The following is a 14792-nucleotide window of genomic DNA, read 5'->3' on the forward strand; positions in this document are numbered from 1 at the left end:
AAACACTATTATAGCACACCGAGTCCATGCGACTTATTATGTGTATTGTTAAGCACATTTGTACTCCTGAATTTATTTAGGCTAGCCATAATTTAGGCTAGCCATCATTTTTTTTTCATTTGTAAAAATATATAAAATCATAATTCCACTTTGACATAATGGGGTAATGTGTGTATATCAGGGGGTGTGAATAATTTGTGAATGCACTGTACATGTAGGCAGGGTTACAGTCACGAGGCATCAGGATAGATAATAATAAGAGTAAAAAATCAAAGTAGCAGCAGCGTATATGATGAGTGTACACTCTTAGACAAAAGGGTTACAAAGGGGTTATTTGTGGAGGGATAGGTTTCTACCAAGAACCGTTCTGATCTAAAGAACCCTATTTGGAAGACAATGGTTATTTTGTAAGGCAAAGGGTTCTACCTAGAACATTTAACATCCTGAGAACCGTTTTTGGAAGAAAGGGTTATTTGATGATTCTTTGGAAGGCAAGAAGGGTTCTACATAAAACCATACATAATATTTCCCAGTATATTTCAGGGAGATTACGAATGGTTTGTTTTACTGTATTATCTGTGTTTTTGCATGTACATTTATTGATTCATTCATTTCATGCTACACAAAGATAACTAACATACAGTTTTCTGAAATAATCCAATCTGTTCGTAATTGGATTCATTTTACCCGTAACTGAGATGGCTGTTCCAGTTTAGATGATTGAGATAGTCTCAGTATTCAATCTTCCATAACCTGACAGTCATTCTGAATGCAGGTTGTGGGTGATTTAACAATTCCACTTGTTGGATATACTAAGTAGCTGGATTCCAATAGGAATTACACATCACATTGCAAGCCAGCATAATGTGACTTTCAGGCCTGATGTGGCCTGTAACCAGGAGTTTCCTAACACCCCTGTGTTAGGGTATAACTAGGCCCTCAAAGAAAGGCCTTGTGAAATGTAATGTATTATCATAGATCATTTGATTCTAAAGGCTAATAAGGTTGGTGGAATTGTTTATAGAGGGTTCTAGGTAGAACTCTACGGGGACAAACTGAAGAACTCTATATGTTTCTACTTAGCACCGTTTTTGAGTGTATGTGTACATGTGTGAAAGTGTGTGTTTGTGTGGTGTCAGTATGCGTGCATTATCTGCGTGTGTTTGTTTGTGAGAGTGCCAGTGTGAGTGTGTGGATCAAGTCCTGTGAGAGTGCAAAATAGTGCAGTGCAGATAGTCCGGGTAACCATTGGATAGCTATTCAACTGTCTTATTATTGGGGATACAGTGCCTTCGGAAAGTATTCAGACCCTTTGACTTTTTCCACGTTTTGTTACGTTACAGCCTTACAATCCTCTCTCGGAGCTCCGAGGACAATTCCTTTGACCTCATGGCTTTGTTTTTGCTCTGACATGCACTGTCAACTGTGGGACGTTATATAGACAGGTGAGTGTGCCTTTCCAAATCATGTCCAGTCAATTGGATTTACCACAGATGGACAACAATCAAGTTGTAGAAACATCTCAAGGATGATCAATGGAAACAGGATACACCTGAGTTCAATTTCAGTCTCATAGCAAAGGGGCTGAATACTTACGTAAATAAGGTATTTCTGTTTTTTATTTGTAATAAATTAGCAAAAATGTCTAAAAACCTGTTTTCGCTTTGTCATTATGTGGTATTGTGTGTAGATTGCTGAGAAAAAAATATTGAATCCATTTCAGAATAAGGCCGTAATGTAACAAAATGTGGAATAAGTCAAGGGGTCTGAATACTTCCCGAAGTCACTGTAGAAGCTGTCTCTGAGCCTGTTGGTCCAAGACCCGATTCTCTGGTACCGCTTGCTGGACGGTAGCAGAGAGAGCGTCCATGGTTTGGGTGGCTGAAGTCTGTCTAAACACAATATCATACATGTACTGTTTCTGTATGATATTACCACTATGCCTATATATATATATGTATATATATATATGTATGTATACTGAACACAAATATGTAAAGTGTTGGTCCCATGTTTCATGAGCTGAAATAAAAGATCCCAGAAATGTTCTAAATGTGCAAAAAGCTTTTTTCTCAAATTTTATGCACAAATGTGTTTACATTTGTTAGTGAGCTTTTCTCATTTGCCAATATAATCCATCCACCTGACAGGTGTGGCATATCAAAAAGCTGATTAAAGAGCATGATCATTGCACAGATGCACCTTGTGCTGGGGACATTAAAAGGCCAACCTGAAATGTGCAATTTTGTCATACAACACAATGCAATAGATGCCTCACATTTTGAGGGAGTGTGCAATTAGCATGGTGAATGCAGGAATGTCCACCAGAGCTGTTGCAGGATAATTTAATGTTAATTTCTCTGCCATAAGCCTCCTCCAACATTGTTTTAGAGAATTTGGCAGTACATCCAACTAGCCTCACAACCGCAGACCACGTGCAACCACGTCAGCCCAGGACCTCCACATCTGGCTTCTTCACATGTGGGATCATCTGAGACCAGCCATCCGGACAACCCCATGAAACTATGGGTTTGCACAACAGAAGAAGTTCTGCACAAACTGTCCAAAACGGTCTCAAGGAAGCTCATCTGCATGCTCGTACTCACCAGGGTCTTCACCTGACTGCAGTTCAGCGTCATAACTGACTTCAGTGGGCAAATGCTCACCTCCGATGGCCACTGGCAACGCTAGAGAAGTGTGCTCTTCACAGTTTCAACTCTACCGAGTAGACGGCAGACACCGTATGGTGTCATGTGGGCGAGCGCGGATGTCAACATTGTGAACAGGGTGCTCCATGGTGGCGGTGGGATTATATCCCAGTAGGCATAAACTACGGACAATGAACACAATTGCATTTTATCAATGGCAATTTGAATGCAGAGATATCATGACGAGATCCTGAGGCCCATTGTTCGCCGCCATCACCTCGTGTTTCAGCATGATAACGCACAGCACCATGTTGCAAGGATCTCTACACAATTCCTGGAAGCTGGAAATGTGGCAGTTCTTCCATGGCCTGCATACTCACCAGACATGTCACCCATTGAGCATGTTTGGGATTGATGTGTACGACAGCGTGTTCCAGTTCCCGCCAATATCCAGCAACTTCGCACAGCCATTGAAGAGGAGTAGGACAACATTCCACAGACTACAATCAACAGCCTGATCAACTCGATGTGAAGAAGATGTGTCGCACTGCACTTATTTTGTATTTATTTAACCAGTCAGCTAAGAACAAATTCTTATTTACAATGACGGCCTACCCCAGCCAAACCCGGATGACGCTGGGCCATCTGTGCACCGCCCTATGGACCTCCCAATCACAGCCGGTTGTGATACAGCCTGGAATCAAACCAGGGTCTGTAGTGACACCTATAGCACTGAGATGCAGTGCCTTAGACCACTGTGCCACTCGGGAGCCGAGGCAAGTGGTGGTCACACCTACTTTTTTTGAAGGTATCTTTGATTAACAAGTATATCTGTATTCCCAGTCATGTGAAATCCATAGATTAGGGCCTAATAAATGTAGTTCAATTGACTGATTTCCTTAAATGAACTGTAACTCAGTAAAATATTTTAAATTGTTGCGTGTTGTGTTTATATTTTTGTTCAGTGTATATGTTCTCTCTCAAAGAGAAATCTTATATGCATTCATCAGATATATTCTCTGCAGGAGCCCCAGCCTTGGTCAGCTAGCGTTACCTAGCAACCTATTTTACTACACCATCTGTGCCCCCGGAAATGAATATTCATTATTCTTCAATATGCATGTCTGTGTGCAGGTGATTGGTGTTCACGGTTACTATGCATTCCTCAGACAACAGAGATATTCATCATTCATATTTATGTTCAAGTCATATCTTGTCGCTATCTTTGGACCATATTAGTTCTATGCACTGGAAGTAGGCCTACATTTTAGTATAATTGTACTACAGTATCATGTCCTCATCATGAATCTATGTTTTAATGTCTTGACAATCCTGAAGGATATTGGTGGTTTCATGATTGACTGAAAATAAATGATGCAGCTGCTGGCTTGAAAAATAAGCACAGAATCATTGAAAAAAGTGTTGCATTCTGCGATGTTACTTGGGGGACGTTTCCATTTGGAGCAGTTTGAAAAAGTACCGACAGAGTAAGAACAGCACATTCTCTCAATGCAGTCTAGCCAGAATGGAGAAGTGGGAGTGGGAAAGGAGGTTAAACACCCCTGGGAAAGGACACTCCATATTGGGAATACATTTTTCAACATCTGACAGCATCTATCTGTCTCTGTTGTCAACTATGTCAAGTGGAACAAATCCCAGTTCACCCTCTTCCACAGACTCATCACGCATACAAGTGGCACCATTCAAACCTTGAGCAGAAACATAATATAGCACTCATACATATTACATCTTCATTAAGCTCACAGGACAGTAAGAATGTAAAAAGACCTAAGTAAAGACTCATGTGGACATTTTGTGCCGTGGTGTTGGGTAACATACAAGAGGTTTAGCCTTGATGTCTGGTCTTCAGGAGAAAAGCTCCCCTTCATTATTAGGGCTTACCTCACAGTCCTGTCTGCTTCTTTCTGGGGATGCACTCTAGCAGCAATCCTCTGAATACAACGGAGAAGACTAATACATATCCAGGTCACTCACAGCAACATGGAAGCTCTGGGGACGTACTACCACACATCTCGCCCTCAATTTGGTCAAGAAGTGGTGGTGTTATACAAGTGAACTGAAACTGTACTTTACTAAGTTTACAGGGCTTTATAAAGGCTAAATAACTCAAATGGAGCTTGAATCTCAAACATACCCTTTTTATTTGTTCTGTGTTCTGTGTGCACAGAAGTGTAAGAAAGACAAGAGGTGAAACATTTGTATGAAACATCTTGAGGAGTGGAGGACAATCAGGATCAGGTATCTATCTGTCTGTGATTGAACTTTAACAATAACGGTACGGGATGGAGAGCTGACCCAAGATCAGTTTTATTTAATTTTTGCTCAAGTCATGACCAAGGGGTGCAGCCTTGCAATACCTAAAAGCAGTCTGTATAAAATCAGTGGCGGTGTTCTGCAGCCACCTAGCGGTAAGCAAAGGCAAAGCATATTAACTAACGGTGCAAATAAGCCGTTCCTCTCCGAAACAGTAGACGGCGTGTTCCACGAAATCGTGTTTTGATCCGCAGTTATTTACCAGCGAAAAAAAGAACAGACGCGCTTTTGAAGGAACAAAGAAAGGAGGTCGGGGTGAGTTCATTTTCAAGTGTATATTCTTTCGATAGTTTTGCATTTAACTTTTTTGAAAAGGTCAGATGGAGATCATTTCACAACTGAATAGAATTGTATTTCTATTCAAACTAAATAAAATCTGCATTTACTTGCAAGCAAGGCTTAGCTAACGTTCGCTAGCTAACTGCTTTAGCGCCCATGAACGATATCTCCTGATCAGGGGAGGTTTTGTTAAGAGCCCCGACGCCTGCTCTAAACATGAACACGCATCGCTTGCGGTATGTTTTTGGAAACTTCAGGAACGTATCTTTCATATCAGCGATAAATAATTTAAGGAACTAAAGGTGAAATTACCACACCTTTATTTTATAGGGTTGGTGTTCCCACAAGGCCATATCAATTCAATGGGCTTTATTGGCATGGGAAACATGTATTAACATTGCCAAAGCAAGTGCGGTAGATAATATACACAAGTGAAATAGACAATACAACTTAACAGTAAATATTACACATATATACGTTTCAAAACAATAAAGACATTACAAATGTCATATTATGTATATATACCGTGTAAATAATCTCCAGCTCTTGTTTACGGAAGCCAGGCAGAAATCATAGCCGGCCACCTGTGCTAATGGGCTATCTCGCTTGCTTCGAACACCTGGCCTGGCTGTACGCAACAGTGGGGAGGAAGTGTAGTTCTTCAACTGGAGAAACATAACTTCTGTGCAACTTCTGTGTTTATTTTGTATTTTAAAGTTTATTTCTCACTGATGTGAAAGATAAGGGGCATTTCAGCATATGATTAGAAAATCGGTTTTTGAAAGAGTGGCTATTGACTTTATCTAAAAGTTCAAACAAAGCGTGGGAATTGTAGTTCACATGGAGCCAAATGTGGGAGAATGTAACCGCTGAAAACCTTACATATGGAAAGGGGATTAAGAGCTAGCGAACCGTAACTTGTTAGCTGTTATCGTTAACTCTGTTTACTAGATTAGGTAGCTACATTCTGTAACTTTGCGAGTTTGGATGTTTAATTAACGTTAGCGTATATTGTTTTGAGATCACGTCCTTGACGTAGCTAGTTTCAGCCTAGATTGATTTAACTACTGTAGCTATCTCACTCTGCGGCTAGCTCTCTTACTTGTCACTTCTCGACATTTTCCAACCATTGCGTCATCACATGGCATTGTCGGGGAGATTCTCACACACTGGTGTCTTGTATTTGCATCTTTGTCACGAAATTGACATAAACAAAATACATTTGATAGTCCGGTTTCAACCAACATGGGGTCTAACGCCTCCCTCCAGTTGCTAGTTTGCTCTGGTCACATCGCGGCGATGACAACTAAAATGAACGTTAATTTACTTGGCTCAGTATGAGGCTCTGCGTTTATGACTAGCTAAACTATTACGGTTACTTTCTTAATTTATAAAAGTAAATATGTTGCTAGGGTTCTGGAGAACGTTTATGTATCTCTTGCACTGGGCAGCACTAGCCATTTTTGGCATTGTTCTTATTATTTTCCTATAACAAGCGCAATATTTTTATTACAGCACCAATGATGAGAATTGCTTGAAATCCACAATCCCTCAGCCAAGATGTCAAGTAAGTAGATATTTACAGTTGAAGTCAGAAGTTTACATACACCTTAGCCAAATACATTTAAACTCAGATTTTCACAATTTATGACATTTAATCCTAGTAAAAATTCTAGGATCACAGTTAGGATCACCACTTTATTTTAAGAATGTGAAATGTCAGAATAATCGAGGGAATTATTTATTTCAGCTTTTATTTCTTTCATCACATTCCCAGTGGGCCAGAAGTTTACATACACTCAATTAGTATTTGGTAGCATTGCCTTCACATTGTTTAACTTGGGTCAAACGTTTTGGGAAGCCTTCCACAAGCTTCCCACAATAAGTTGGGTAAATTTTGGCCCATTCCTCCTGACAGAGTTGGTGTAACTGAGTCAGGTTTGTAGGCCTCCTTGCTCACACACACTTTTTCAGTTCTGTCCACAAATTGGTCTATGGGAATGAGGTCAGGGCTTTGTGAGGGCAGGGCTAACGCTCAATACCTTGTCTTTGTCCTTAAGCAATTTTGCCACAACGTTGTACTTATTCTTGGGGTCATTGTCCATTTGGAAGACCCATTTGCAACCAAGCTTTAACTGTCTGACTGATGTCTTTAGATGTTGCTTCAATATATCCACATAATTTCCCTACCTCATGATGCCATCTATTTTGTGAAGTGCACCAGTCCCTCCTGCAGCAAAGCACCCCCACAACATATTGCTGCCACCCCCGTGCTTCACGGTTGTGATGGTGTTATTTGGCTTTTAAGCCTCCCCCTTTTTCCTCCGAACATAACGATGGTCATTATGGCCAAACAGTTATTTTTTGTTTCGTCAAACCAGAGAACATTTCTCCAACTGTACTATGTGCAGTTGCAAACCGTAGTCTGGCTTCTTTATGCCGGTTTTGGAGCAGTGGCTTCTTCCTTGCTGAACGGCCTTTCAGGTTATGTCGATATAGGACTTGTTCAAATCAAATTTATTTATATAGCCCTTCATACATCAGCTGATATCTCAAAGTGCTGTACAGAAACTCAGCCTAAAACCCCAAACAGAAAGCAATGCAGGTGTAGAAGCACGGTGGCTAGGAAAAACTCCCTAGAAAAGGCCAAAACCTAGGAAGAAACCTAGAGAGGAACCAGGCTATGTGGGGTGGCCAGTCCTCTTCTGGCTGTGCCGGGTGGAGATTATAACAGAACATTGCCAAGATGTTAAAATGTTCATAAATGACCAGCATGGCTGTATAATAATAAGGCAGAACAGTTGAAATTGGAGCAGCAGCACGGCCAGGTGGACTGGGGACAGCAAGGAGTCATCATGTCAGGTAGTCCTGGGGCATGGTCCTAGGGCTCAGGTCCTCAGAGAGAGAGAGAAAGAAAGAGAGGAGAGAATTAGAGAACGCACACTTAGATTCACACAGGACACCGAATAGGACAGGAGAAGTACTCCAGATATAACAAACTGGCCCTAGCCCCCTGACACATAAACTACTGCAGCATAAATACTGGAGGCTGAGACAGGAGGGGTCAGGAGACACTGTGGCCCCATCTGAGGAAACCCCCGGACAGGGCCAAACAGGAAGGATATAACCCCACCCACTTTGCCAAAGCACAGCCCCCACACCACTAGAGGGATAACTTCAACCACCAACTTACCATCCTGAGACAAGGCTGAGTATAGCCCACAAAGATCTCCGCCATGGCACAACCCAAGGGGGGGTGCCAACCCAGACAGGATGACCACATCAGTGAATCAACCCACTCAGGTGACGCACCCCTTCCAGGGACGGCATGAGAGAGCCCCAGTAAGCCAGTGACTCAGCCCCTGTAATAGGGTTAGAGGCAGAGAATCCCAGTGGAAAGAGGGGACCCGGCCAGGCAGAGACAGCAAGTGCGGTTCGTTGCTCCAGAGCCTTTCCGTTCACCTTCCCACTCCTGGGCCAGACTACACTCAATCATATGACCCACTGAAGAGATGAGTCTTCAGTAAAGACTTAAAGGTTGAGACCAAGTTTGCGTCTCTGACATGGGTAGGCAGACCGTTCCATGAAAATGGAGCTCTAGGAGAAAGCTCTGCCTCCAGCTGTTTGCTTAGAAATTCTAGGGACAATTAGGAGGCCTGCGTCTTGTGACCGTAGCGTACGTGTAGGTATGTACGGCAGGACCAAATCAGAGAGATAGGTAGGAGCAAGCCCATGTAATGATTTGTAGGTTAGCAGTCAAACCTTGAAATCAGCCCTTGCTTTGACAGGAAGCCAGTGTAGAGAGGCTAGCACTGGAGTAATATGATCAAAACTTGTTTTACTTTGGATATAGATACTTTTGTACATTTTTCCTTCATCTTCATACGGTCCTTTAATGTTGTTCGGGGATTGATTTGCACTTTTCTCAACAAAGTACGTTCATCTCTAGGAGACTAAATGCGTCTCCTTCCTGAGCAGTATGACGGCTGCGTGGTCCCATGGTGTTTATACTTGCGTACTATTGTTTGTACATATGAACGTGGTACCTTCAGGCGTTTGGAAATTGGTTCATCCTTGGGAGCAGACTTGTGGAGGTCTACAATTTTTTTCTGGGGTCTTGGCTGATTTCTTTTGATTTTCCCATGTCAAGCAAAGAGGCACTGAGTTTGACTCAAATGATGTCAATTAGCCTATCAGAAGCTTCTAAAGCCATGACATCATTTTCTGGAATTTTCCAAGCTGTTTGAAGGCACAGTCAACTTAGAGTATGTAAACTTCTGACCCACTGGAATTGTGATACAGTGCATTATAAGTTAAATAATCTGTCTGTAAACAATTGTTGGACAATTTTCTTGTCATGCACAAAGTAGATGTCCTAACTGACTTGCCAAAACTACAGTTTGCTAATAAGAAATGTGTGGAGTGGTTGAAACACTTAGGTTGGAGTCATTAAAACTAGTTTATGTATACTTCTGACTTCAACTGTATCTCAATTGGTTTTGAATTGGAGTGGCAGGTAGCCTAGCGGTCAAGGGTGTTGGGCCATTAAAGTCTCTGGTTAAAATGCCTGCGCTGACTAGGTGAAACGCATGTCTATGTGCCCTTAAGCAAGGCACTTAACCCTGACGCTCTAGATCAAAATGTCTGCTAAATGACAACCCCAAAAAATGAAAGGGGTCCAAGTGAAAATACTGCACGGATTCACTTCAAACGTACAAATAGACTAAAAAGCGACATGGGTTAAGCATTTACACCAGTTTAAAGAAATCTGTGACCTGTATTGTAAAAACTGTTATTAATGAGCACATGGGACCAATATAACTGACATGTAGGTTTAGATACAGGTTAAACACGAACTGCATTATAGAGCTTAATTCATACAGGGAGTGCAATTTACTCTTTGTTTTGTATGTCTGAACTTTGTCTTCACATTTATTTTACACAGAAAGGCCATCATATGCACCTCCCCCCACCCCAGCCCCCACAACTGTAAGTATCACACACCATCCAACACCAGTCCTCCCATTTTCCTCCCAATGCCAGGGGAGTGGTTCTTCTATACAATCAACAGGAGCTCAGTAATGTGCTGTTGGGCTGCAGGACCGCACAGACATTAGCTCGGGATGTTCTGTCAATACATTTGCAAGATTGTGACTCGCAGACAAACATTTTCCCTTCATCTAAATCACATGCTGCTATACATTTTGAACATCAACGGATGGAAGTAGAACTGGCCACTTACCAGCTGTTTACCTCCCTCTCTACCTTTTTATTTTGTGATCCTCCTATGACAGAAACAAGCCAATGACTATGCACTGCTTTTTGTTTTTTCAAGATGGCTGCTTTCGCATGACTATGCTATGCAAATCATTAGCCCCAAAACTCTCCTTTTCATATATTTTTTTGTCCCTCCCCCTTGTTTGTGTCATTTCTCATTCGTGTTTTGTCTCATTTGTCTCCATCAGCAAGTGCCCAACACCCCTGGGTTTGTGGGGTACAACCCATACAGCCATCTGGCCTACAACAACTACAGGCTGGGAGGGAATACCGGCAGCAACAACAGGGTAATGGTAGGACCAATGCCATCCGGGGCTAGAGCCCAAGGAGTAAGGCTTGCTATTCCCTGAGTGATAAAATGATCATTTGGAGAAAGGGGAAATGAGTGTTTGGTACAAGAATAGAAGGGTGAAAAAAAAAATCAACATGTAGAAAAGGATACTTTTTCGGGGGGATAAATGGTACAATAAAAACAGCTGCTGGTCGTGGTCAAGTGAGGTCAGTAATTGCTCAAGTCCTCCTATAATCTTCTGTAAATCACACAATCATCTTACTCCAACTGATTTGATGCTCCACTTGATGACCCAATTATTTGTTAGAAGTGTCACCAGCTCCCCTCATCTTGTCCTTGATGCAAAAGCATTTCATATTAGCGCAGTTGCCCCTCTGACATGCCCCTGCCCTGCTTGTACAGCCTGCAAGGGAGCAGCAGCATGTTGCCCCGTCCATCCAAGGCTCATGACTTGGCATGTCAGAGGTTCATACTAGTTGGTGTTTTAATCACAAGGCAGCCAAAACTGATAGCAGTATTCGTTTGAATTATAGCCCTAAACACTGAGAGGGCAATAATTTGTCCTACATACCAGCTATGCATGAAACACTATCCCAAAAATAAGGTGCAACATTTTGGAATGAGTCTCTTTAAGAGCTTCACTTAATGTAGATTGTCATTTTCAGTTGTGGCCCTGCCCCTTTTTCATAGTAGTACATAAGTGTTATATATGTGTTTTCCGTAATAACTATGTCCATTGGTTTGACCTGTTGATATTTTCTTTTCTTTGTCTCTCTTTCCCAGAATTCCTCAGGAGTCACTGTTCCCAAGCCGCCCAAACCGCCAGACAAGCCGCTGATGCCCTACATGCGGTACAGCCGGAAGGTAAGCAGGAAGGTAAGACACCCACGGTGTCTACTTTTACTGCTTGTACAGGGGGTCGCCCAGCCAACCGTCTGGATGGCCGGGGACCCCACTGTTGATGACCCCTGGTGGTATGTTCCTCACATCTTACCCCCTCTGGATTGGAGGTCGGAGACAGCTGAGTTACCCCACCATCCGGATCCACTCCTCTTCAACACCTGTCTTCATTGTTGATTCTGTCTGTCCTTGTTTCTGTGTGACCTGTTGTGCTTGCTTTCCCTTTGTCTCCTCCAAATCAAATCTTTCTCTCCCTCTTTCTTCCTCTTATTTTTATACATTTTCCATCTTAGTTGCTGCTCTGTTTTGACCACGGTGCCTCCTTTTTGCCAGGTCTGGGACCAAGTCAAAGCCTCCAATCCGGATCTAAAGTTATGGGAGATTGGAAAGATTATTGGTGGCATGTGGAGGGACCTCACTGAAGAGGAGAAGCAGGACTACTTGAACGAATATGAAGCGGAAAAGGTGAGGACAGTTGGGAGCTGCAGTTTTCCAATGCCCTAGCTATTTTGCCTTGGGTAAATAAGTCCAGTCCTTTCACTGAGATTTTATAATTACTGCCTCTATAGATTGAGTACAACGACTCCCTGAAGGCCTACCACAACTCACCGGCTTACCTGGCCTACATCAATGCCAAGAACCGTGCCGAGGCGGCTCTGGAGGAGGAGAGCAGACAGCGGCAGACCCGCGTTGAGAAAGGAGAACCTTACATGAGCATCCAGCCTGCTGAAGACCCAGATGGTAATGGCCTGGGGACTTGAAATTCTGTCTCTCCTGTACCTTTTTTTGTTTATCCCATATTGTGTGTATTGAAAGCCAATGTTTTTGTGTGTCCTTTCCGTAGACTATGATGATGGGTTCTCCATGAAGCACACGGCCACCGCTCGCTTCCAGAGGAACCACCGGCTCATCAGTGACATCCTCAGTGAGATTGTGGTGCCAGATGTGCGCTCTGTCGTCACCACTGCACGCATGCAAGTCCTCAAGCGCCAGGTTCAGTCCCTCATGGTGCACCAGGTAAGCAAAGCTAGTGGAAAACACGCACTGGCCTGTAATCACACAATAGTCTGGTTTGACACCGTTGTTCCTTTCCACAGAGAAAGCTGGAAGCAGAGCTGCTGCAAATAGAGGATCGGCACCAGGACAAGAAGAGGAGGTTCCTGGAGACTACAGACTCTTTCAATAGTGAGCTCAAACGGGTATGTGCCCCCGCCCAACAGTGTCCAAAGTGAGAATCACCTCATACAAAGTGCAACAGCTGCTAGCCTGTGTCTTGTTTTTGCACCAGTGTAGTTTACTTTTATCAGCAGCCGTGCTGTGATGATAGGTTTGTATTCTGTGCCACTCAGTAGCTGTTCAAGTTTGTCTTTGTAGCCCTGGTGTGTTGTACGAAAGTCTGATTTGTCGTAACTGCTCAAAGCTGCAGTGTCTACAACTAGGTGTGTTTGTCTGTGTGCAGCTGTGCGGTCAGAAGGTGGAGGTAGACATGGAGAAGCTTGCGGCAGAGATTGCTGCGGCAGAGGAGGCTGCTAGGCGGCGGGCGGAGGAGAGGGAGAAGGAAGCGGCGGAGCAGGCAGAGAAGACTGCCCAGGAACAGCAAGAGCAGCAGCATGCGGCAGTGGCCTCCGCTTCATCTACCCTGCCCATCACTGAACAGAACAACACCACCCCACCAACCACAGAGACCAAGGAGGACCAGGACAAGCCAACCCCTATGGAGACAGGTCAGTCATACCAACATCGCACTAAAGCATTTTCTCTGTTATTTCAGTAACTTGCTGTATGGAGTAAGAAAAAGCCTGATACAAGTAGTGCTTTTATTGCAGTAACATGTTAACCGTTGTGGCATTCAGACTGAGCATTGTGATCAATGATCATCACAATCTACACAAAGACAACTGACCTACACTTTCCTCCTTTCCTTCAGAAGAGACTCCTACATCAGAGACATCTGAGACTCATCCTGAGGCTGAGGAGGGCACACCTGCTGCAGAGAAGCAGCAGGGCCCGCCGGTGGAGAGCGTCACGGACGAGGGAACCAGTGACAGCACCGCCCCATCCGAAAGCAGCACCGGACCCCCTGCAGACCTCCCTGCTTCAGCTGAGCCTGCCCCAGAGGAACGCCCAGCCAGCCAGCCCTCCCAATAGCATCTCTGTAGAAGGGCACACCTCTCTCTGAGCACACCCTCTAACCTATAGACTAGGGCCATGTTTTGTGGGCACAGTGCTGCATATCAAAAATATTGGAATGTATAGAAGTGATTTCATGGGTAGAGATGTCCAAAGTTTTGTACATTCTGTATGTTATTTGCGATGTCGTGCAACCCTGTGCCCATTTAAATATGACCCTGTGATGTTCTTCCACCATCCCCACACTCGGTTTGTGTGTTTGACATTTCTATTGATCTTGCAATAGACCTCTGGATTCATACCACAAGCCAACAGTTCCTCTTTAGCTATTTGCTATTGGCGTTGATAGAACAGGGAGGGGCCTAGGCCTAATTTATTCCACACCCAATTGACAATGGTTTTTACATGCTATTTTTGTTGCCTATTTTTATCTAACTTTTAGTTGGTAATCAATATGGTGTGGACTGTTAGTGATGGATTAAATTCATAATTCATATGAAATGGCCAGTCCTTGACTATCACCTATTATATCACAGCAAATGGATGATTGTGAACTGTTTTACATGAGCTGTTTGCAACTGCACGGCTGTCAAACCCTGTTGCTGTGTATCACCACTAGAGAAATGGTCATGATGAACCTCCGATAAAACCTCACGCTTTCAAATGACTGTTTTTACTTGAATTTGAATGATTTTAGTATGCCTCTGCAATTTGCATCTTTTTTTGTACTGTCAAGCCTCTTGCCCAAATAAAAGTAATTTCTGTCTTTCGGACCAATGGCTTATTTCAAATGTTTTATTGGCTTTCTCTAGATGTAGGCCTACTGATTGCTTAGACTGCCTATTCAGAAATAATAGCTCAGCATTGTAATTTTGATGACTCCACAATCTATTCAAACCGTAATTATAAAAAATCAATAAAAAAGTAAAAAG

The 14792-nt window shown here is 43.1% G+C and overlaps 1 protein-coding gene across 7 annotated transcripts; it reads left to right on the plus strand.

The window, feature by feature from the left end:
* Positions 1-5160: 5160 nt before the first annotated feature.
* On the plus strand, positions 5161-14633 carry LOC124015196 (SWI/SNF-related matrix-associated actin-dependent regulator of chromatin subfamily E member 1-like). 7 transcript variants are annotated; one of them, XM_046330224.1, is made up of 11 exons: positions 5161-5237; positions 6777-6828; positions 10207-10250; positions 10727-10867; positions 11614-11706; positions 12064-12195; positions 12300-12471; positions 12575-12747; positions 12828-12929; positions 13190-13454; positions 13658-14633. In XM_046330224.1, the coding sequence occupies exons 2-11, from the start codon at positions 6822-6824 to the stop codon at positions 13876-13878; spliced, it is 1350 nt and encodes a 449-aa protein (XP_046186180.1). In that variant the 5' UTR covers positions 5161-5237; positions 6777-6821; the 3' UTR covers positions 13879-14633. The 7 variants fall into 7 exon arrangements, with proteins under 7 accessions (XP_046186180.1, XP_046186182.1, XP_046186183.1 ...); XM_046330226.1 differs by having other exon boundaries at positions 5162-5237; positions 11614-11694; XM_046330227.1 differs by having other exon boundaries at positions 5162-5237; positions 10727-10831.
* Positions 14634-14792: the final 159 nt, after the last annotated feature.

The sequence above is a fragment of the Oncorhynchus gorbuscha genome, linkage group LG26 (assembly GCF_021184085.1).
Source record: "Oncorhynchus gorbuscha isolate QuinsamMale2020 ecotype Even-year linkage group LG26, OgorEven_v1.0, whole genome shotgun sequence".
Classification (NCBI taxonomy): Eukaryota; Metazoa; Chordata; class Actinopteri; order Salmoniformes; family Salmonidae; genus Oncorhynchus; species Oncorhynchus gorbuscha.

What these genes read in the sequence shown, in the direction of transcription:
- LOC124015196 (XM_046330224.1), top strand. An exon ending in CCGGGGCTAGAGCCCAAGGA is followed by an intron (nt 10,868 to 11,613) that starts GTAAGGCTTGCT and finishes TCTCTTTCCCAG; the next exon opens with AATTCCTCAGGAGTCACTGT. An exon ending in GCCTGCTGAAGACCCAGATG is followed by an intron (nt 12,472 to 12,574) that starts GTAATGGCCTGG and finishes TCCTTTCCGTAG; the next exon opens with ACTATGATGATGGGTTCTCC.